The sequence below is a fragment of the Acanthaster planci genome, linkage group LG16 (assembly GCF_054643075.1).
Source record: "Acanthaster planci isolate LZ-2023a linkage group LG16, COTS_SCS, whole genome shotgun sequence".
In the NCBI taxonomy this organism is placed as follows: domain Eukaryota; kingdom Metazoa; phylum Echinodermata; class Asteroidea; order Valvatida; family Acanthasteridae; genus Acanthaster; species Acanthaster planci.
The window spans coordinates 8,669,161-8,691,777 of NC_141792.1; the positions used below are offsets into that span (position 1 = coordinate 8,669,161).

The window sequence follows — 22,617 nt, forward strand, 5'->3', positions numbered from 1 at the left end:
TACCCTGAACATGTTTAGTATGAATGTGCATCCTGTAACCCAGCTTCTCTTGGCCAAAAAATGTGTTCTAGCAGAACTAGTAGCTCTGTGATGAGCCACCTGTTCTGAAGTTGATTGGATGACAATTGACATGTTTGAGTGTTTTTTAAAACAACATGAAATTTCTTTCCACTAACCTGTCAAAGTTTATGTACAGGTACATGTAACTTGTCTACTCTTTAAGAACTGAAATCCTTCTTGATAGAATCAGACTGCATGAATAATGAGTCAGTTCAATTTTTACTACTTACTTGTAGTTCCAACAGAAAGTCCTCTCCTTTCATGTGTTACAACAGTAACATCAGGCCGTTACAAAGTACATAATTGTACATGTACTGTACAGGTAAATTATGAATAATAGAAAACACCGTGGATGTGCTTGTTACTGCAGTGTTGCCATGACGATGGGCTTTTCAGTATAAAATTCCAGGCTTGAGGCCTAATAAACAATTTTGATAAATTACCCTGTATCACTTCATTCTAGTTCATGAACTTGTACGTATGTATTCCTTGCGAAATGTTATCCATTAGTTGTCTGGCCAATCTGTCATTCAGATGAATGTGCATTGCTTAAACATGCATCAGATGCTGACGATTTCTTTAAAAACTTCTTGTATCCTTCCAAAATGCTATTGTATTGTATTTATTGATTGTTAGAAGACATACTGGCACATTTTTGTGATGTAAAACAGCTAAAGACCAAAAGATTATTCGAAAACTAAATAAGATTTTTGTGTTCAGATGTCTTTACACTGTCTACATGTAATCATTGTTATCATCCCCCTCCCCCAACCCTTGCAACTGCATTTTTCTTTATTTAAAACAACTCTTCTTGCATGTTACAGTAATGCTTTCACTTCAGTTTGAACATATAAGTTCACAAATAACTGTACCCGGTTTATCTTTGTAACCAGCTTCAGCACGGTGATATCAAATGCTAGTGTATTTCCTTTCACAGGATCCTTGATTGTACTGGTGGGGGTGTCAAATAGAACTCGGAGCAAATAAAGATATTCAGTTGTCATTAAATTTTAGTACTTGGACAGGTATGTGAACATGCATGTAGTGTATGATTTGGTGTGGGTTGTAGTTAAATGTGTTTTGGGAGGACAGATCAGGAAATCCAAGATACATGTACATGTATGTTGCCGTTAGTTTTTTGCATGTGCGTGGGTGTACTTGAAAATGGAGTGAAATGTTCGCTCTAACATTGAAAGATGCAACAACATCAATCGAGCTCAATTTAATCTCTGGTGGTAGATGGATGTGTGTATATTGTATAACATTACCTGCATCCTGTATACACAGGCCTTGTTTTGCAAATATGTTTTCACTTGTAACCTTTTGTAGTTGTGCCTGGAGTTTTGGTCGTAGCCTTAAGGTGCATGTGGGCATTCATGTCTTGCTGGTGATTTTTTGTGGAAATTATAAGACAAGTGATCAGAAAATAGGAAACAAAATGCAGAACCTCAATTGCCCCAAAAGAACTAAATTATAAATAAAAAAACTTGTTTGGTTTTTCAACTTCATTTAAGTGGTTGAAAAAAAGCTGTGTTAGGGGCTGTGTGGCAAAAACAGCCTGTGTGATAGACATAGGTGATGGGCCGTGGCGGAATTCAGTGTTGTACAATGTACATCGCCTGCTTATGAGGTCCTTCACAACCTTTTCTTGCCTTGCGTACTCCGCTCTCTAAGGGTCGCCTTGGGCTCCAGCAGGAAATGAAATCGTTATCATCTGGCAATCAATACCCTACAAATTGGATTAATCTTGTGTAATGATGTCAGTCTTCCTTTTTTTAGTGGGTGGGGGAGTAGCAATTGGCTGTCAGCAGGAGAGCCCTCTTTTCAAGCCCAAATTACCTCTCACTCAGTGTTGGGAAGAGCAGAATTTTTGCAGTGTGGTTTCTTGTTGAAGATACTGGTATGGCACTGGTATCTCTTTAAGATCTCATTTTGGTAATTTTAGTATGCATTTTAGTAAAGCTATTTTTGTTTCCCAGTGTTTCTTCAGAGACAGATAGAGGCTATTGATATCCTCCAGATGTAGGTGATGTGGTTTAATGTGCGATCAAAGTTGTAAGAGTCTGATGATTGGCTCAGAAAATGTACATTGTGGTCTATATGGTCACCAAAATTGTTTTAATTTCCATTGATCAGTTTAAACATTTCTCTGTCCATAAAATGTTTTATTATCTGAATTCGAATGTCTCTAAGGTTATAAAAAAGAAGGTCTGGAAGAGTAAACTTCAAGCTGTACATGTACATGTCTAATAGCTGTATATTTTTAATCAACTCTTACATGTTTGTGTAGTTTTATAAAAAAAAAATTACATGTAACTTTTGCTTTCATCTGTTCATCTCTTGGGAGGGGGGTCATGGGAGTTGAATCATCCTCCCTGCCCTGTTCCAGTAATGCTCTACAGCTTGTACATGTAAGGCCATACACAACAGTATTTCAGACCTCAATCAAGCTTGCTGCTTAGTGATAAAACCCAGCTCAAGCATAACTTGTCAAATTAAAAGTGATTTGTGGTTAATTTTGTGTGGTTCCGCCCAGGATGTGATTGCGTTTTGTAAATTAGTACAGCGAATGATCTGTCTGTAGAGTACATGTACGTGTACAAAAGGGTAATGTCATTTGAACCAGGTAGCATGGTGCAAACGAAGGGAGTACATGCACATGTTGGTTCACATGCTAGTTTTCGCACAAATACCTTTTATACTCATACATCCTGCACGGGACATATTCACTTCGGTTACTCTATTCGCCTTGAGCAGAAGGCACCCCTTATCAGTTGAAATGAGCCATGCTGGTCGGGAGTGTTCGTTTTGTTGGTAGTGACGCACACACAACGCGTGCATTTCATAGTCACTCGTGTACCAGCGAAGTGAAGTTCCCACCAAAGGAACCTCCCTATCTAGGAAAATCACACAGCTCGGGGCCCATAAAGAGAAGAAGAATAGTGGAAGATTTGAATGTGCTCATTGTGAGATGACTTTTTGTGAACATCTATGTGGTGCAGATTTTATTCGTGTTCCCCGCGTATATATGTAAATATTTTATTTTACCTCAGCATGAATGAAAACGTAGTACGTGTAGTGTAGTGTCTGCATTAGAAAACCAGTTACCCAAATTTGAGGGTTCAAACATTTTGTGGAGAGTGGCACCCTCATATGTGGCAAAGCCATATGTTTCATTTTAGCTGTTTCATGATTTTAATGTATGATATTTATGCAATTGGGTGCCTTTGAAATATTGTATTATGGTGTTCATGTATACATAAGCACCTAATTCTGTGTTATCCAATTAAAACAAGGCAAAACTCATTAAATTTCTTCTTTCAGACAGTGTTTTCCCCATCTTATTCAACCCCAAATATTTTCCATCACTTCCATTTATTGATTTACATTGATTTCCATTGATTGTTCTCCTTCCTGTTCTTAATTATTCACCAACAGTGAGGTCGTCACTGTAATTGCTTCTTTAGCTCATAAAGCTGTATTTTAAAGAAGCAAAATGGAATTGTAAATGAAAGAATGAACCTTTTTAAATGATATGGTTGGGTGCACATACATTGTATTCTCAATAACACCGGCTGTATAAATTTAGTGTATGACTTACATGTAATTTCACACATGTATGTGCCAAGTTTTGTGCATTGAGCATGAAATTTACGCAATTCAGGTTGTGCTTATGCTCTCATAAGAATTTTCACACAAACTATAAAAATGAGAAACAATGAAAAACAAGTAATCCACTGAAAAGTTTTGGCCCATCCTTGCTAATGAAAACAGTCCCTGACCAGTGCAAGCTTCTTTCTTGTCAATAACTAACAATTAATTTGATTGACTGTCATAACAGCTATGGCTTACATGTGCCAAGACATGTTTCATGCGTCTGTTACTGCAGTGTCCAAAGTGGAAGTTTCCAAAAATATGGTTACGCCTATCTCACGCTCACTTCTCACTCAATTGGGCAGCCCTGAAATGTGCATGTACACACATGTACATACACATTCTGTACATACTTTTTGAACATGTACAGTACATATAAACTGATAATTTACGTTAAGAAGTATTGTATGCATGATTGCGGTGCCTGTGGAAATCGAGTGACCATTGCATGTACTGTACCTCACCACCATGAGTTGTTCCTGTTCAGAAGAGCGGTTTTTGTACCTCTCTCAGATGTCCTCTACACTGCGACAAGAGTCCTCAGTCCAGCAGGGTACTGTTTTTGTCTTGGAGCAGCATGGAAAGCAAGCAGGAGAGATTGATTTGCTTTTAGGTTCAATGGCTCAGTGCTCAGCAGGCTGGAACCTAAGCCTCTTGGTAGGTCCTCTCCACTCTTGAGTGTATATGGTGGTGGCAGCACCACAGGCTGAAAACCCAGGAAGTATAGGGGGAAAGGGGATCGTGGCACAGGTGAAGAGGTGGCAAGGGTGGATGGGGACATGGGGTGGGTGGGAGTATAAAGAGGATTAAATGGAGGGGTAAACACTCTTATGTATTTGTCCTAGTGTGAAGTTCTTAATGGGCTTTTTCCTGGGATGGGGGGATGGTGGACATTGAAGGAGCAAAGCTGGCTTTCTCATCTGTTGACCATGCATTGTGTACAGGTAAATAACAATTCGTCTCTGAAATAAGCACTGTTTTCACACATTGTTCAAATGAAACTAGCAGTTAAAATAGAATTAATTGTAAAAGGCGAAATGAAATATTGTTCAGAGTGCCTGCATTGTTCCTTGGTGTTCTGTTGTTACTTCCATTTTTTTAACTTAAAAATCCTCAAGGTTCTTAATATATACATGTACATGCATGTACATGTAGTTCCCCAACACAGTTTAAAAGGCTCTCACAAAATGCCCTCCGAACATAAAGTAATTTTCTGTAGAAAAACAGACAAAAGCAAACAAACAAAACCCCTTAAATGAAAAACAAACAATTAGAGACATGTTTTAATGAATATAGTCTGTTACAGGCCTACCCAGATCCCAAGGACATGCGATATGAAAGTGTCGAAGCTCAATTGATTCTGCCCCTGGTTTACATTGCACACTCTGGGACTTTGTGGGCATGGTTTTTTTTTTCTGCAAAATTAGTTTTCTTCATGCCCAGGGAATATTGCGGTTGAAGTAGTCTTTCAGGAAGCTGACATTGAGAGCGAGTTTTGTGCATCTGTGTACATATATGTACAGTAAACTTTCAAGTGCAGTACATAGGCCTGTATATGTACATGTAGTCTTGAATCTGTTTAAATATTCACTATTGCTGATTTAATACTTAAAGTAACTCTTGTGACCACTTTTCATTTCCTCAAAACAAAGACACTGTGTTTATTTTTTTCATCTTTACAGATTTTGGAATGTTTTCCATTTCTGGAAACTCTATCCCAATTTTGGAGGGGGGGTGTTTTATTAGTACAAATGCATTTCCCTTAGTTCTGAGACTTTCAATGGAAAACAAGCCTTTTTAAAACAGTAGCACTTTCCTACACTCTACTGCCATAAATCCTTTAAAATCCTCCAAAACTGCCTAATGGATTTTGAGGGATTTGGGAATGTTTAGGGTATTCTATTCTAACATACATGTGTATATGAAGACAGCTTCATGGGTAGCCCTCTGTCTGCCTGGACTTTTTTTCTCAGTCTGTGTACAAAAGGCACCCTGTGGTACTACATGGCATATTAACCTTGCCCCCTGTTGATTTCTTCTTGGATTCATTCAAGAGCAAGTACAAATGTAGGCCTACATGTACATGTATCTTGCAGTAACAGGATGTCTTGGCTTTTAATAGTCAACTACCTGTACACATGTGTGATTATAGTACGAGTGGTCTTCCCAATAAAATCACTGTGATTATATGGTATTTGACGCCGCCTACATTGCACCCTGTCACTTAATTCATTTCAAACCAGTGGCTCTGTGGCTAAAAATTACTGAGATGTTTATATACATGTAGGACCAAACGGCTGTTTACATTTAGATTTGAATTGTTAGGTCGCACACATGGCCAGAAATACATGTAGTAACATGTACATGTACATGCATGCATGTGTTTCCCTGACTTCCTTAGTTTTTGGAAATGTACAATTAGATATGCCACTCATCAACCTCTTATTTTCTTGTGTTTAGTTTTAACCATTTACACCGTGTAGCAAACTGAACCAGTATTTTGAAAATCATACATTATGGTACAGGTGTACCTGTTTTCAAATGCCATGTAATAAGAAAAAGAAGTAAATTGGGGGGGACAAAATACACTATACGTGTCAGGTTTCTTACAAATTCCAGATAAAATAACAACAATATGGCAAAATAAATAAACTTCAGTGGAGTGGAAGTTTCACTTGAGTGCTTCCTTGAAATTCATCATTTTATCCTTGACTAGGACTGTTGAATTTCACATGTAACACATGTACATACATGTATGTATACAGGTGTGACTCAGTTGTCTGAACATTCCAGCATCTCAAGTCAGAAATCTCTGTGATTTCATGCCTATATCCCCAGATAAAAAGTGATTGGGCTTCAGTTTGACATATGTAGAAGTACATCATCACCTGAGCGTAAATTTCCCTTGTCAGTCTCTCTCTGTGCCTCTTGGCAAATTAGTTATTGATCAAAAAATCACACTGTGAAAAAAAAGAAGAGCAAGGCGTGACTCTATTTCTAATGGCCAACATAGACCAATAAAGTGCTAGGGATTTGACATTTGGAGTGGGAGACTGGCAGCCCAGGGCTGTTGTTCCACCGATCCAGCTGGGGTAAATTGGAGCACCATGTAAAATTCACTGCTATGGCATGCCTGGTGGTGAAAAATCAATCAAAGTATATGCATTTCTGCAAAAACAGAACAACAAAAACAAATGCATGGATTGGCTCGGTTGCCTTTATAGAGGACTTTGAATTGATAAATTCTGGGCCATTTTTTGCAGAAAATTAATAGAAAATGTCGATGTACATTGATAAAGAGGCACGTGTACGAAATCTTTGTTTTCAAGCATTAAGCACTGCAGACTGCAATAAGTGGTCTCATCAGCATTGTACAAACTTGGTCAGTAGGTTTATACAATGGTTTATCTTGATCTAGTTTTTCAAACTCAAACCTCCTTGCAGGCATGGGAACTATCACTTGTCAGGAGATGGGTTTACTTTGTTGTGAATATTTAGATATCTAATTGGCCAATCCAAGAAAGATTGAAAAGAAATGGAGAGATAAAAGATATGGCAACAGTGTACATGTATTTAGCGTTTTCAGTGTTTTCGATGAAGATTGAATCAGTATGCTGCACCTCTGATCAAGGTGGGTGGGTGGCTGCAGCCACACATACACCCGATAGCCAATAGTCTGAACGTATGTACGGTAAAATGTGTTGATAGCAAGAATTTTGGGCCGGAATTTCAAGTTGGCCACAGTCATTAAGCGTACATCCACGATGGAGCTGCTGCCCACGATCAGCAGTCAGCTGTCACTGGGATTAATTCCACTTGGAATCTTGTCGTGTGTTTCTTTTCCTTTTGAGATTTGAGAAAATGTCAAAGAAATTTTGAAATGAAAAAAAAATACTCAATATGATCCAATACATTGTTAGATCTCCCAAGTACATGTAACTTGTCAAGTACATGTACGTGAGGATTATTAAATTTGATTGTTGAAAAGATTGCAAAGTGTATTCCTCTTGGATGCAGTGATGTGAATATGTCTGGACTTTTTTATTACTTTTTCTCTACATATTTGCTAGTGATTTGATGTGATTAAAGTTTAATGCCATCTTTTGATTGAATAAATCATGACATTCAATTACATTTCCTCAGACGATGCACTGGGAATGCTGTCATTGTGTCTTCAACAGAACAGCTGTGATTGGATTCAAGCATATTTACATTAGAGATGGATAGTTGACCGAGCAATGCTTATGAAATATTTGCTATTTTTGTGAGTGATAGGGCAATTTCTGGATATCTGTTTTAGTTTTCCTGCTTTTCTATTGACATACCTGTAGGATGCATGACTTAAAAGTAGTGATCCTTGTGGTTTATGGTTAAATCTGTACATGAGTTGTACATGTAGATACCACACGATCATACCCAACTAACAGTGACAGTGTCTGTGCTTGACATAATAAATTGCATTGGAATGAGGTAAAACATCTTTCAAGCATTTTCCCCTGTGATGGGTTTCCATCAGATAGGAAGTCATTCGGACAGCCTCTTGAATTTGGGGACTAAAGATTTACTGAATAACTTGTACTCTGTTGCTCATCCTTTTTTCAGGTGTGCACCCCCCCCTTTACATTAGTAGTTTCTGCCCTTTCCCAAATTATTAGAACCCTGAACCAGGATTTTCCTTTGGTGAGCCATGTCTTGCCACTACTACTGGCCTTAAGTGTGCAAAATGTATAAAAATCAAGTACAGCAGATAGAAACTGCTGGCACACACGTTCCTTGGCTTACATGTATCTGTGATCATATTACGGGCAGTTGTAATTGAATCATTCTCAGGCGAATGTTTGGACATGATGCTTGCTCTGGACCCCAAATCCGGTTGCAGATAAATTTGTCAAGGGGTTCTGATTGAGTCTGTAAATAGCAGGCCAGCATTATTATGGGGGTCCAAGAAGAAGTGCACATGTACAAGTACGTACACACCATATATATTTCTTTATGGTTTTTTGTGGTCAAGCTGTTTTTAAGCGTCTGCTGTATTACAAAAATATATGAAAGTGGACTTAATGATGAGGATTTGATTGAGACATTGCTTGCAGTAAACACATTTCTGATGATGATAGGCTGGTTTAATGTGCTGGTAGGCACTCTGTCCTGGTGGGATACTTACTGGGTGGTTACTAACATTATTATTGGTAGGGTAAAAATAGTAAGAACAAGTATATGTCCCTATAGTTCCCATGAATATGGTAATACTGTCTGACTCCATAGAGTCACTGCTAACCCGTAGGAACAAATATGTGTTGACATTTCTTGCTCTGAAACTCTCACTGACAGATTCTCATTGACAAACTAATGAAGTCTCAGAAAAAAATTTATGTTCAATAAGGGGATATTTTTAATTGCAAATACATGTGAAATCTCAGTATGGTAGCTATTTTTTATACATGTGTGCCTTTCGCGATGAAATCTCACCAAATTACATGTAAATCAGCAGTGAGTCTGAATTCATACATTTGAAAGTTACCATTGTTTGGCATTCACAAGGGTTGTCCACTTCAAACACAGGGCAAGGGTTTTCCCCCTCGTTTTTTTTTCCAATTTTTTTCTCTGAAGGACACAATCTACAGATGAGTTTGCATCTTGGTATGAACAGGAAAAAGCCCTTTTTCATGTAAGCGTGTTATAGTTGAGCTCTGAGGACAAATGACACTGCGTTCGGTTTGGATGCTTCCATTTTTAATGAACAGATGTACAAGTATTTGAACAGATGAAATCAGAGAAAACATGTTATACTTACCAAAGAGGTGCACTTTAATGGTTCTACATATTTTCAATGACGTTGTACTCTAAACATGGCTACTTGTTTTACATTTATCATAAAACTGGCAATCTTAACAGCTGTGCAGATCTTTCAAAAGGTGAAACCCAATTTGACTAGATGCAATTTATCAGGCCTCTCAGTCAATTTACCATCGTCAATTTATTTGTTAAAGAAAATGGAAGAGTTAAGTCACCCTCAAAGCCAAATTGTGCGAGAGATGCAGATACGTTCCGTGCCCTTTACTGGACTTTTTTCTCTGAACAGTACAGATGTCACTGACACTGGATCAATCGACAACTGCAGTACATGTACATGTAGTTGTCTGCAAATGTAGTGGGAGTTTTGTGGCACAGAGTTAAAGCTGTATTAAGGTGAATGGAGGGTGGATTTGCTTCTCTCTTGCATCAGTAAAGCTGCCAGCTTGAGGTTAGGGAGGCTTGAAAAACATGTCTGGCTCAAGTACAGAGTGGAAAAGTGTTTGGCTTTAAAGGTTCAAACTGATTGGTTTTGGAAGGAGGGTGGAGGGACAGCTACATGAACATTGTATTGAGAAGTCTCAACTGACCGAGAGGCTCGTGGAATGGCCACCAAGAAATGACGACATACGTAACATGCTGGCAGTCAAAGCTATGATATGGCAGTAGACATTCTCCCCTTTACATTTTCATGTATGCTGATTCATATTAACATGCTGCCTTTACATTTTTGCATTTTACCAATATTATGCCAGCTCCATACCATAGAGAAAACACAATAAAGCAAAGGATCATTTACAAAAGTAATCTTAACTAAAGATATATGTGTAATATTGAGATACGTGTATATGTGAATACGTGTAATTAGTATTTTTTGTTTTTTGGTATATCTTCACAAGTATGCATATGTTCCAGTACATGTATGTCGTAAGCCATATCCGTATGGCATTCAATGTAATGTACTCCTAGATTTCTTAGAATCATTAATAGAGTCCTTGTGTCATTGACAGTCCTGTACATGCAGCCATAATTAGTGGTTTGCCTTTGGTCCTTCGTACAGCTATTCATCCATCTTTTTCCTATTTCATTTTTAACTCCATTACTCCAGCTACAGAATGGGCAAGCAAAAAGAAAACAAAGCCTTTCAGATATAGAAGACACAATCTCTAAACCATGGATTCACAGGGGAATCACTTGGGGGAGGGGGGTCTGAGACACATGAGGACAGCACCCATTAAAATTGATCAGCATCCAGTGAAAATGCCCGCTTCATGCTCTCCACGCCATCTGAATTGAGGCAGCACGCTACATCATCACTTCTGATAGCTGATCGGCTCTTTTGATGTGCATGCTTTTTGTTTTGTTTTTTTCAGAAAGTCTCCCATATTAGAGGGAAAAAATCCCCCTGAGTGCACCAAGACTTCAAGGATGTTTGACTCACACCCAATGGTTCACTAACCGATGGTGAGCCAAGTTTACGTGTGTCGCTGAGGTGAACACTTGCAATTAAGAAAGGCCAGAAGAGGTAGGGATTATTTTTCAAGTTTGTTCATGTATGTAAATGTGTCTATGGCCATTTAAGATGTTTCAATGATTGATCAGGGGTAGTCTGAGGATAATGTCTTCATGAGCTCAAAGGTAGGCTCCCATGGGGCTGTTCAGAAGATGTTGATGTTTGTAAGGGGGAAGAATCCCCAAGAGAACACTTGATTGAATTGTCTCAGCTTTGAGAAGGTTTCATAATTTCCATGTTAAGACTGTAATGGCTAATGATAGGGCCAAAAGGACTGGCGAAATTGTATCTTGTTTGGGCAGATTGTATGTACAGCGTGCACTCACAAACCACAACCAAAGAGTTGTATTCCTAGCACCAGATAATGGGTAATGTGTTCACCGTTATTACCCCATGTCTAGAGCAGATCCTGGAGTATACCTTAAGGCTATTTTCATGTTTTTGATATAAAGATCACGATTCTGTCTCTAGCTGTTAACTGAATATGGTACCTTTTCCAATAAGTTCATGTGTTCCACTTTTATCAGCTCAGCAAGCTTTGATATAGCAACAAATCAGTCTCATTGGAAACTTTGAAAGACTGTCTAGCAAATGCATGATGAGAAGTTCAACAGAAACCTTTTCCCCCACTTTACAAAGCCATTTTGTGAGTTACTTATGTGGACTTGCCTGAGTAGGCTTTTGATTGGTCATCGTTGTGGTCTGATTAGCTGCACCTTTTTGCTCTCACGCTGTGATGAGTTCCAGCAAGTTGTAGGGAATGATGCAGTTAAAAAAGCACAAAGTCTGCAGCCTCAGGGACTGTGTACCATGAACATATCTTCCAAATGTATTTTATTTTGTGAATTACTTGTAATACGTGTACTTGTTCTTGGTTCATTTATCCCATACCAATCTTGATTGGCCTTGTCAAGTTCTGTCAGGAACTACATGTACATTGTACATGTAATTAAAAGCCTAATACTGTACTGTATGCACATTGCACATTGTCCTGGATAAAGTCACGTACATACGTTGTACATGTATCTGCAGACAAATCTGATACAATTCACTCTCTACAGTGTTCTCAAGTACACTGATCAACAGTTCTCACACTGTTTTTGAATGATTGTTGGATGTGTTATATATTTACATAATGAAATTGGTTTTTCCTTTAGTTTTTTTTCTTTTTCTGGCTGAAATCGTTCTTTGCTGATACTCTTATGATGCTTTTTCTCTCTAGCACACACAACTGACAGTTCTCAATTACTAGTTGCATGCATTTTATTTACAAGTTACTGGTCGAGCCAATCAAGTTTTATAGTTTTCCTTCTTACATGTCTTTCTAACCTGTATATAAATATGTGCGTATATATTTTTTCTTTTCATTATGTTAATTGGATAGCGATATTTTAACCTTCATGTAATGTGGCTCTTATTTTTGTAATTTGTTACTGTTATTCCTTTTAATTGTGGATAATTTATGCAATTTATGCAGCATGAATTTCGACAGTATATTTCCAATTGTCGACAGTAAATGAAATGAAATGAAAAATGAAATAACCCCTCATTTATGCTGCTGCTGCTTCATAAACAAGAGTTCCTGGCTCATGATGGGTTGGTTTTAACAGGGATTTAGCCGTGGAAGACTGATGATGTAGCAAGTAGAAGTTATTACAGTGGTGGTACCTTGCTCAATCACATGTAGGTGGTGCACTGTTCATGCATTATGTGCCTCTTTGACCAGCAGATGAATGTTGCACACATATACACTTCAAGTCTTAGAATGTACCGGTAGGCCTACACATATTATTGTGGTGCCGTCGGCCTGGCGCAGTGATGCTGTCTCCCTGGATTAGTCTACTACAACTACATGTAGGCACATTTAGGACTGTAGATGAGTCCATCACAAGTCCCTGTCAAGTGCAAGTACATGTACCTCCACATCCCTTACAAATCTAGTGTTAGGCCAAGACACAAGCTAGGTGTAATCAAATGAACCCCGAGAAAGGCATCTTTTCGGCCTTATTCAACCTGCTACTGGTTCTTGTGACTGGGCATACTACTGGATTTGCAAATAATAGGACTTGTGACTGGATATGTGATAGACTCGACTTCAGCCCCGGTGAAATGTCCTGGAAATTGCATATTCTTATTTGCTTGATGTCGCCTCTTGGCAGATGCATGGCGCCATACATGATGTCCTGGCATTTGCTACAGACCGTGAGAAAGGGATCTCAGTGAGAAAAACACTCTTTGGTTTGTTTCTATTGGAGACAAACTCTGACTGTACGTGTAACAGTCACACACATTTGATAAATATCATCAGACATGCTAAGTTGCTGTGCACTTATTTAAACCAAATCTCAGATTTCTCATCAACTTTGATGCAGCTGCTTCTGTTCCAAGTTTTGTTCCAGCTCCACATTTTTTTTTATAGTATAGCAGTCACCAAGTGTGCAAAGAACACTCCAATGAGTAAATTTCAGGCCTTTCAATATTTCATATACATGTATGTTGTTTACTTGTACTTTTACTTGCTTGTATTTCTGCTCATACCATATTGCTTTTTTTTTCAAGGCCACCATGCGGTATGTCTGTTCAACTGGACAAAGCTTTCAATCAATACCTGTTTTTATTGGCACCAGAGAATGAAATACTGCAGCAAAAGAACCCTTTTACACATTCATGCATGTGGTGCCTCTAAATTGCCCTCCTTTGTCTTTGCAATATTACAGTATTCAATTATTGATGGTTTTTTTCCTTTCCAAATTAAACAGTCTGCATAGACACTGCAACCAGTCAGTGCAAGACACAGTTTGCGAGTTGGCAGTTGGTTGCTGAAAGTGTGATTGCCTACGATGTGTACCATTCAGGTACATGTATGGTAACTCTTAAAACTATGTTTCCACATTTTTATCATGAAAGTACCTATAATGGTTGTGATGCTCCTTGATCCTTTCTGTGATTAGACAAACTCCTCAAATCAGTTGTTTGCAAAGAAAGAAAATACAAGCAGTTTGTGCACGTGTACCAGTACATGTAGGTTGAAACATTGGTTTTGGACTTGTTTTTGCTTGTACAAATTTTATGAAAATATTTTCATGCTATTCCGACATCTGTATTATTTTTATTCTGGTTTATCATAAAAAGACAGTGGATTGGCAGTCACAGGTTTTTGCTGAAATACTCAGTGTTTACAATCATAAAAACATTTAAAATTAACAAATTAAAAATCAAAGTAGCAAAAATTACCAAGTATTGTATAACAATTAAAAACTTAAAAAGGAAAAAAAAGAAAAATATATAAGAGGCTTCAATTTCACAATTTTTTTGATAAATGGAAAAGAAATATGCAACAAAATAAGACAGCCTCTACGACTGATCAAATAAGACAAAATTCAATTATTGCAGAACTACGGGCATGAATATCTACATGTAAGTATGTACTGGTACTTGACTTTAGAGTATTTATACATGACTCCACCAACTATCAAATGAGCTTTGTTAATTGATCTGCGCTGAAAAGAAAAACTTTTGCTCCTGTGTTGTTACCATCCATATTTTGACAATCTTTGGGGAAAACTTGGGGAAAATGTGAAATTGGAAATAAACCAACAAAAGTGTCTATGTTTCTTTGAATGTGGTGCAAAGACTTTTCATGCACTTCTTTATACAAGCAACTATAGTACCCTTTAAGGTGTTGTTCATATTATGTGGGACAAATGCTACATGACCTCTCTTGTCGTTACTTTTAACCAGTTAACATTTACATGTAGCTGCAAAAAAACAAATTGACCAAAATCCCTTTAATTCTTACCTTCCCTGTTTTCAGGTGCCGTGCAATGGGAAGCAGATTTTTTTTCTTTTGCCTTGTTCAGCATCGGGTAGTTAAGAAGTAAGCATGATTGTGCATACCCCATAAGTGCAGCAAGTCAATTAATGCACAATTAATTGCCAATTAATAATGAAGTACTTTATTAATGAGCAAAACCTTTCTTAGCATAATGTCCAAATCTCTTTCAGAGTGGGGGAAATATACAAACGTACACATATTGTGGATTTGCAAGCTTTTGGCAATTACAGGCATGGACCCCCCCACTCTGAGACAAAAAAATGACAGAATGGAGAAAATAAAAACAAATCATAACTAAAGTGCAGTAATACCATTGTAAACATTGTTTGTCATGTATAACATTTTATGATCGTTTCCTGGATCCGCCCCTCAATTAACTCGAATAATTGCATGCACAGTTATTTGTTGCTGATTGGTAGGTTACATGTACAGGTAGTTGGTTATTTTGCCCTATAGTACAATCAACACAATGGTTCACTCAATCAATCCATCATTTACCACAGTTTACATCCAATCACACGTATACTGTCACTATATGTAAAGATCTATACTGCCCTCTGGAGAGGAATATGGAATTTTACTGGTGTAAATTGCACATTATCATCTCTAGAGAGGTGTGTTGAATTTAATGTCAAATTTTAACTACCAAGTGAGTCTTGTTTAGTTTTTGCCGGTAAATGTTGTTTAAAACAGAATCAAATAAAAATCCCAGTCAAATAACCAAAATATGAAAGAGCTATCGACATGCATCTGTGCATTTGTACAGCTTTTTTCTTTATTTTCGTCACAGCTGTGTAGACACAGGCCTTGTGACATCCTAATCAAATCAAACGTTGATCCACATGTTCAAGTGTGAAGAGGATGGCATGTGCACTTTGATTGGGTGAAGGATACACAGTTTCCACACCATTCTTAGTGAACTGAAACATTCATATCCATAAGTGAGACTGCAGGATGTTCTGCACGGTCCAGGAATTGTCCAGTCCGCTTTCTATCATTGCTTTCAATTGTTCACAAGTAGCTATTTGATAATATGTTGTAATTACTCAGTGATTTCTCCATTACCTTGAAATTTTACTTGCTTATTTACAAAGGGCTATTCAAAGACAAGCATTAAAAGAGGGAGAGTCCTGTTTGTTTGAGATACATGTATTTCAGCTATTTACAGCTGTAACATATATACGTTCGGGCACACATCTACAGGTTTTTCCTTAATGTACAAGTAATAGTATGCATTTACTCCTCCACCCACCCATACACACCACATATTCAAAATGACCTCTTCAGCCACAAAATGCTTCCTCTCCAAAATTTATTTCAAAAATCTGCTCCCCCTAAAAAATAAATAAACAGATAAATAAAAATGAGAAAATAAACATGGAGAGAGAAACAAATGCTATATCAGTCTTGAAATATCCCAGACTCACCGTTGCTGTTCTTGTCCCATAAAAACATTATTTTCATCAGGGGTGCATTTTGGTGGTTGTGACCTTAAATTTACGTACGTGTGTAATTTTGACAAGTAGAAGAATGGTTTGTCCTTCAGTCAATTTTTTTTTCTTAGAGCAATGTACAAACCTCATCATCATTTGATGCATGTATGCCTACATGTTCTTGGACTAGCTGGCAACAAACTACACATCCTTGTCTTTCCCAGGCAAGACTAAGCACCTGATGAGTGATGCAGGATGGACTTCAGTAGTAGCTTTTGAAGGAATTAAATGTAACTTGATATCAGTCCACAAAAAATTGTTTCTTTTATGGAGAATAAAGGCAACTCTATTTTCCATGTTGTCTATTTACTGTCTTGCATAAGGACTGGAAAAGTTAACTCATTATTTTGGTCCTACATATTGGTGACTGTTGTACATGTATGTCCTTTTTTGTTAAAGATGTTATGAATATTTCACAAATATTTCTACAGTTCAAGGATTTTCTACTTCCAATGCCACCCCATGAAAATATGCCATTTATTAGGTCTTTTTGAAAACTTGAATAATGAAATGTGCAAACACAGCTGAGTGATAGGGCCTACTATTTTTGTCTATGTGTATATACGTGTAACCACTGTCCTCATGTGAGAGTCATCCAGGCCATGCAAGTCACATGACATTCAGTGCCTTGTCCCCAGAAGGAGCCACAAAAGAAATGAACATAATTTTATTGCTCTAAGATAATAAGCATGTGTCCAGTGTGCAATATCATACTGAGACCCATGCTTTGAGAGCATACACAGAGCAGATGTTTTATTATATAAGAAAATTAGGGCTTATTTGTGCATGTATTGGCCCTGTCTGTCTCCACATTACCGAGTAGCTGGACTCTTCTGATTCAAGGAACCCTTAGCTAATTTTCCCGGTCTTTCTACACATCTCAGATAAAGGCTAAATTGATCCAGATGTAGACCTTGATCTCACAGGATCATCTCAGATTACTTGAAAACAGATCCATCTGTACTACTGCTTACTGATAAATGCATGTACAAGTTTCCATGTATGAGGAAACACTTTCTGTGGAGCCAAACTTGTGAAAAGTACATGTAAGTTTATTTTGAATGGTTATGGGGGGACTAACATTTCTGTAAATCAAGTCCAGTTGAAGGATGAAATACTAAGAAGGTTACATGTATATGTATGCTATCATTTATGTACTTGTAAGTACCTTAACACTGGTTTTCTCTGAGGGTCACTGTGTTTTTCCAAGTCATCATCTTCTATGCACCCCACTTCTCCCTTTCAATATAGTTCTCTCCTCCCATTTGGATCAAGTAAAATTAGATCAAAAACCTGGAGTCCCCCTTGATTGTGGCCTTTGAGTTTTGAGTACACAGTTTCCCACCCTCCCATCAGGTTGCTGCCTCGATCCATGGCAGATTGGTCACTTCTCGGGTATGAGGACCTCATGTTTACCCTTGGCCTTTGGGGAGCTCGTGCCTCTGCGCAGCCCTGGCACTCTAATAACAAAACTTGATGAATTGGCGATCGGTTGGTCAAATTAAGTTGAAACAGTGTCTTTATAGTGCTGCAAGAATGGGTAGATGTGGTTGGGGGGTGGGAGAATATCGAACATGAGAAAATGCAGACTGCATTCGCAATTGCTTCATCAGCTGCTTGCCTGATGGTCAGAATTAGGTCTTGCTGAAAGGAATGCTTGATGAGCTTGATGTTTAGGCAGGTGTATAATGACAAATGGTGAGGTATAGCAGAGGATTTATTAAAATGAACCGTGTAAACCTGATTATTTGACTAGCTTCCAGGTTAAATTAAAGCTTCTATAAATCTAGAGATTCTCCATAGATGTTATCTGGACTATATTTGCTGTTGAGATAGTTTGCAAAGAAGTCATCGTGGGAATTCAACTGCATCCTGTTCAATAAAGTCATTAAAAAGAGAATCGCTCTACTGGATTTTGTGTTGAAATTATTCTTCAGCAGTACAAGGACAAGTCCCACTTTAATTGAGTAGAATTACATACCAAAGTGACAGACAGTCATGTACATTGCACCTTTCATGAATTTAGTGTGACTGTGGGACATGTTTTGTCATACAAAATGGAAAATTTCTAATCAGTGCTAAAACTTAATATATAAAATGTATATGAAATGGGAAATGTCAGGCCATGGAGAGATCAACCAGTTCCTGTTAAGAGGAACCAACTAATAGCACAATATTTGTTTGTAGTCTTGTTATTTTTAATTTATTTGAAGGATTATTTGAATAGGCATTCATGAGTGTAAAGTAGCTTGAACCCTTTGAAGAACATTCTGAAAGATTTCAAAGACTTTTGGCCTGTTCAGATCCCCCAACAACTGAGGTGCTTTCTTATTTAAAAAAAGAAAAAAGAAAAGAAACTTTTTTTATATGTGATATGAATTTTGATATTTTGTGAGTGTTATGCAGATATATCATAATGCATTGAACATGTCTTGATATTGCCATAAAGTGCCCTTTTGAGATACATGTATATTTTCTACTTGTAAACGTAATTATGTGCAGTTATTAGGGATCTTTAATTCAACACTGTACCCATCCACACTAGTCCTTCAAGGCACAAGGTCATCAGTTTGCCATAACCAGCATCTGCTTTGACCTTGAGGCTCTGATGGTAACATGATTCATTACCAACTTTACAATTGCAGTATCTAGCAAGAAGTGGTGGACCTTAGTGAGCCCCCTTCTGGAGAAGAGAAATATTCTGTTGGGAGGACAAACATCATCTGGCCCTCCAAACTTCAAGTTAATTTCTTTCATAGATGGGTTCTTCATCAGTTTCTTTGCTGGTTGTTACCAAAGGTCGCTGCTTGGCTAATTACAGTTTGCGATCATTGGACCGCTTTGTCCAAATGACATAACCATGCAAGATGCATCAGCCATTTGCATAATGGACTCTTGAAGAGTCCTTTACATTCCATGTCTAAGTGACATTGGAAACTTCAAGTATACACGTACTACTTTTGAATAAAATAACAAAGTAGTCAGACTGATAATTGCACTGAGTATCGTACTTGCATCACCCTATGGCCAAATAAAAATCTTCTGGTCTTCTCCTGCAGAAAATTGCTACTTAAATGTGAACATTCTTTCTTCAAAATATGGAATGTTGTGCACAATTTTCAGGAAGTTTCCTCAGAAGTTGATAAGTCTCTTTTGAATATTAAGATGCAAAGTATAAAGAGGCCAACCTTCCAGCGATTCTCTGAAGGAAAGAGTGACGTCTGCAATTGTGGATCTGCAATTGCATGTGTACAGGTCATTGAGCTTCATGTACATGTAGGAGTTCAATTCTCCCTGATATACAGTGTATTTCTAAAGATTAGCAAAAATTTTCAAAGTCCCCTCAAGCCCGTTAGAATTTTTCTTTTTGCCTGGGTTGTCCGTGGATGCTGAATTGCCCGTACATCTTGAAAATTGGGGGTACTAGACACAGAGCACCACAACACCAAAAATGTTTGAATTTCCTCATCTCTCCTTAAATAAAATTAAAAAAAAAAACCCATAAATTGTTAAATTATTTATTCACAATGATAGAAAAGTCATCCAAGTATTCATGAAAATGTGCTCTTTTTGTTTAATTGATATACAGTAAGGACTTTTTCATTCAGAGTAATGACTGATCTTGGAGATTGCCTTTCATTTATTATATTTTTCAAGGGTGACATCATTGTAAGTTCATTTTTCTCCTCTTCTATTTGTTGCCCGGTCACCTTTCACTTTATTTTGACTTTATTTAAATTGTTCTGTGCTAACAAGAGTAATCTCATTTGTTTTATTACCGGTATTTGTAGGCCCTACCACAGCCATTTGTGATGTTTTGTGTAATGTTCAACCAACTACAGTTAATAAACCAGTCACACCTACTAACATACCTGTACGTATAGTTAACGTGCCATCAAGCTTAATTAACAGGATTAATTTCCAGCAAGAATTCTGTGATGATATGCATAGTATGGTCATCAGTGGAATGAGTACCATACTTGATGTGGAGTTCTAATGACATATGGCTAATTTTGCTTAGCATGATCCTTTCCCATCAGATTTTGGCCTAGTTGTCGTACCCTGTATATCCAATCCAACATAGCTACCCGTCAGTTTTGTGTTTCATTTTAAGGCTTGTGTCTATCCTCTCTCATCCAATTTAGGTACCGTACCTAATCAAAGCAACAGCTTCCATAGAGCTGTCTCCTGTCTGAAGATGTTTTCTTAATAAGATACAATCAATGACCTTGACCACAATATCAAGGAGCCACATGTATATATAGATCCCTGCCTTGTCACACTCTGAAGTTAATGATTCGTATCACCACTGTCTCCTTGAACCTCCACTTCTGGCAGACACTTGGCTCTTGCCTGACTGCTGTAAGCACCATGGTCAAAGTTGCAGTCAGTATGTGAAGATATACATGTACATAGAATTTCTGTACGTGAATACCAATTTTCTTAGATATTGCCATTCCTGGCAGAGTACACAGTGAACTGGATTTGAGAAGTTTTTCTTTGTTGTATTGAAAACAGTACTAAGAAATGCAGCAGGTAATCAATGTAGTCTTACATGTACCCCCAAAAGCCACACACAACAGCTGCTGTTAAATGACTAAGGCCATTCAGTCAGCTGGATGGAAATTGTTTATGCTTTACCAACATGCTGATACAGGTGTATTATGCAATTGTTGTCTTCATAAGTTGGTAACTGGAATAGTGGTGTAGTATTATATATGGCAAAAGCATATTCTGATGAAAAAGTGACTCACTGATGTGCCTTGTCATTATTGCAACAAAATTTTTTTGAGAGACTCAAGGGAAAGATACTTATATTTGAATCAAATAAATTTGGATGGATACAGTAAAATGTTATTAAGTAAAAGATGTAGGTATGTGTTGTGATTGTATCAAACAGACTGTGCATGAAAACAGTGAAAAAATATGATTCATACCTCAGATTGGCTTGACCTTCAATGGACAGAACATTATGCAGCAGTAATGGTTGGTAGGAAAAGAAGAGAGTATAGGGCTGATGTTTTATTCAGCATGTCTCCATTAGTGTCAAAAACAATGCATCTTAATGGAAAAGAAATTTTGGATCCTTGACTTCTTTGAATTATAGCGCTGTGCTGTAAGCATTAAGAGGTTTGTACTTGCAAGTACGGTAGGCCTACATGTATCTATTCATTCAAAAAGAGCTACTGTACATGTACATACGTGGTATGTACATGTAATAACACTTGATATTTTTGACGCCTGGCAAATTTTATTTTTAAAGATCTCAGGCCCAATCTGCTACTCATGAAATGAAAATCTGATAGATAAAAATACTTCATGTTAAAATATTTATTCCTTCCTAATTTTGACCATTCTGAACTTGAAAAAAGCAATTCACAAAGAGATACTTGCAGTAATTTTGGTTTCCCAGCCCATAGTAAAGCTGTGCTGTGTATATTTTGCAGTAGCATAACGGTAAAATATGCATGTACATAACTTGGATCTCACATACATGTACACGTATTGTACCTCAAATTTCCTCATCTGTGTCCGCTGTGATACATGGTGCAGGATTGGAAAATAAAAGAATGTGGTGTATTGAACCGGAAGAAATTGCTGGTGTTGGCAAGATGTGGACATCAGTAATAAAAGGTTTGAATTACACTGTACTGGCTAAAAAACCTGATCAATCTTATCTTCATATGGTCTATTGTTCCAGGTTCAGGTGAGGCCATGAAGCAAGCTTCCCTTATCCGCCAGATCCGTATGGATTCCTCCGACTCCTCCTGCTCCAACCGTACTCGCTCCATCGCCTCCCTTGGCGGATCGGAGGACTCTATCTTGGAGGAGCGGACCACCTTTCCGTCAGGGCGGCCAGGGAACATCCGGCAGCTCTCAGATAGCTTGATCTCCCCGGAGGAGCAGGATAGCGGCTTCAGCAACTCCAACCTGGGGCTAGAGCCATCATCCCCAACAAACGGAAGCCTACGCTGCCGGACACCAGAGATCAAGTCCCAGCCGAGGGCTGGAGCCCCTGAGGACTTAGACGATGTCTGGCTTCCCCGATTCCCCCGGGCCAGGAAGCTGGGCCTGGATCGGACTCTGGGGACCAGTGGGTCCCTGGGGAGCACTGATAGCTGGATTGAGAACAGTGTCAGCGAGGAGGATGAGGACATGGATGATGGAGATATAGCAAGTAAGCGTTATCTAGTCTACTTTTCTGATTAGGATCTCTTTGCATTGGAATGCTGCTTCAAAATGCATGTTTTGGGCTGACAGCATCTTCC

At 38.0% G+C, this 22,617-nt stretch overlaps 1 protein-coding gene across 1 annotated transcript in view; it reads left to right on the forward strand.

Moving 5' to 3' along the window:
- Positions 1-22,617, forward strand: part of LOC110989296 (uncharacterized) — a 77,904-nt gene that overhangs the window by 11,712 nt on the left and 43,575 nt on the right. The window contains exons 2-3 of the mRNA XM_022253582.2: positions 10,881-11,032; positions 22,050-22,526. Coding sequence (XP_022109274.2) covers positions 22,064-22,526 — 463 coding nt within the window. The 5' untranslated portion in view covers positions 10,881-11,032; positions 22,050-22,063. The remainder of the gene's footprint in view (positions 1-10,880; positions 11,033-22,049; positions 22,527-22,617) is intronic.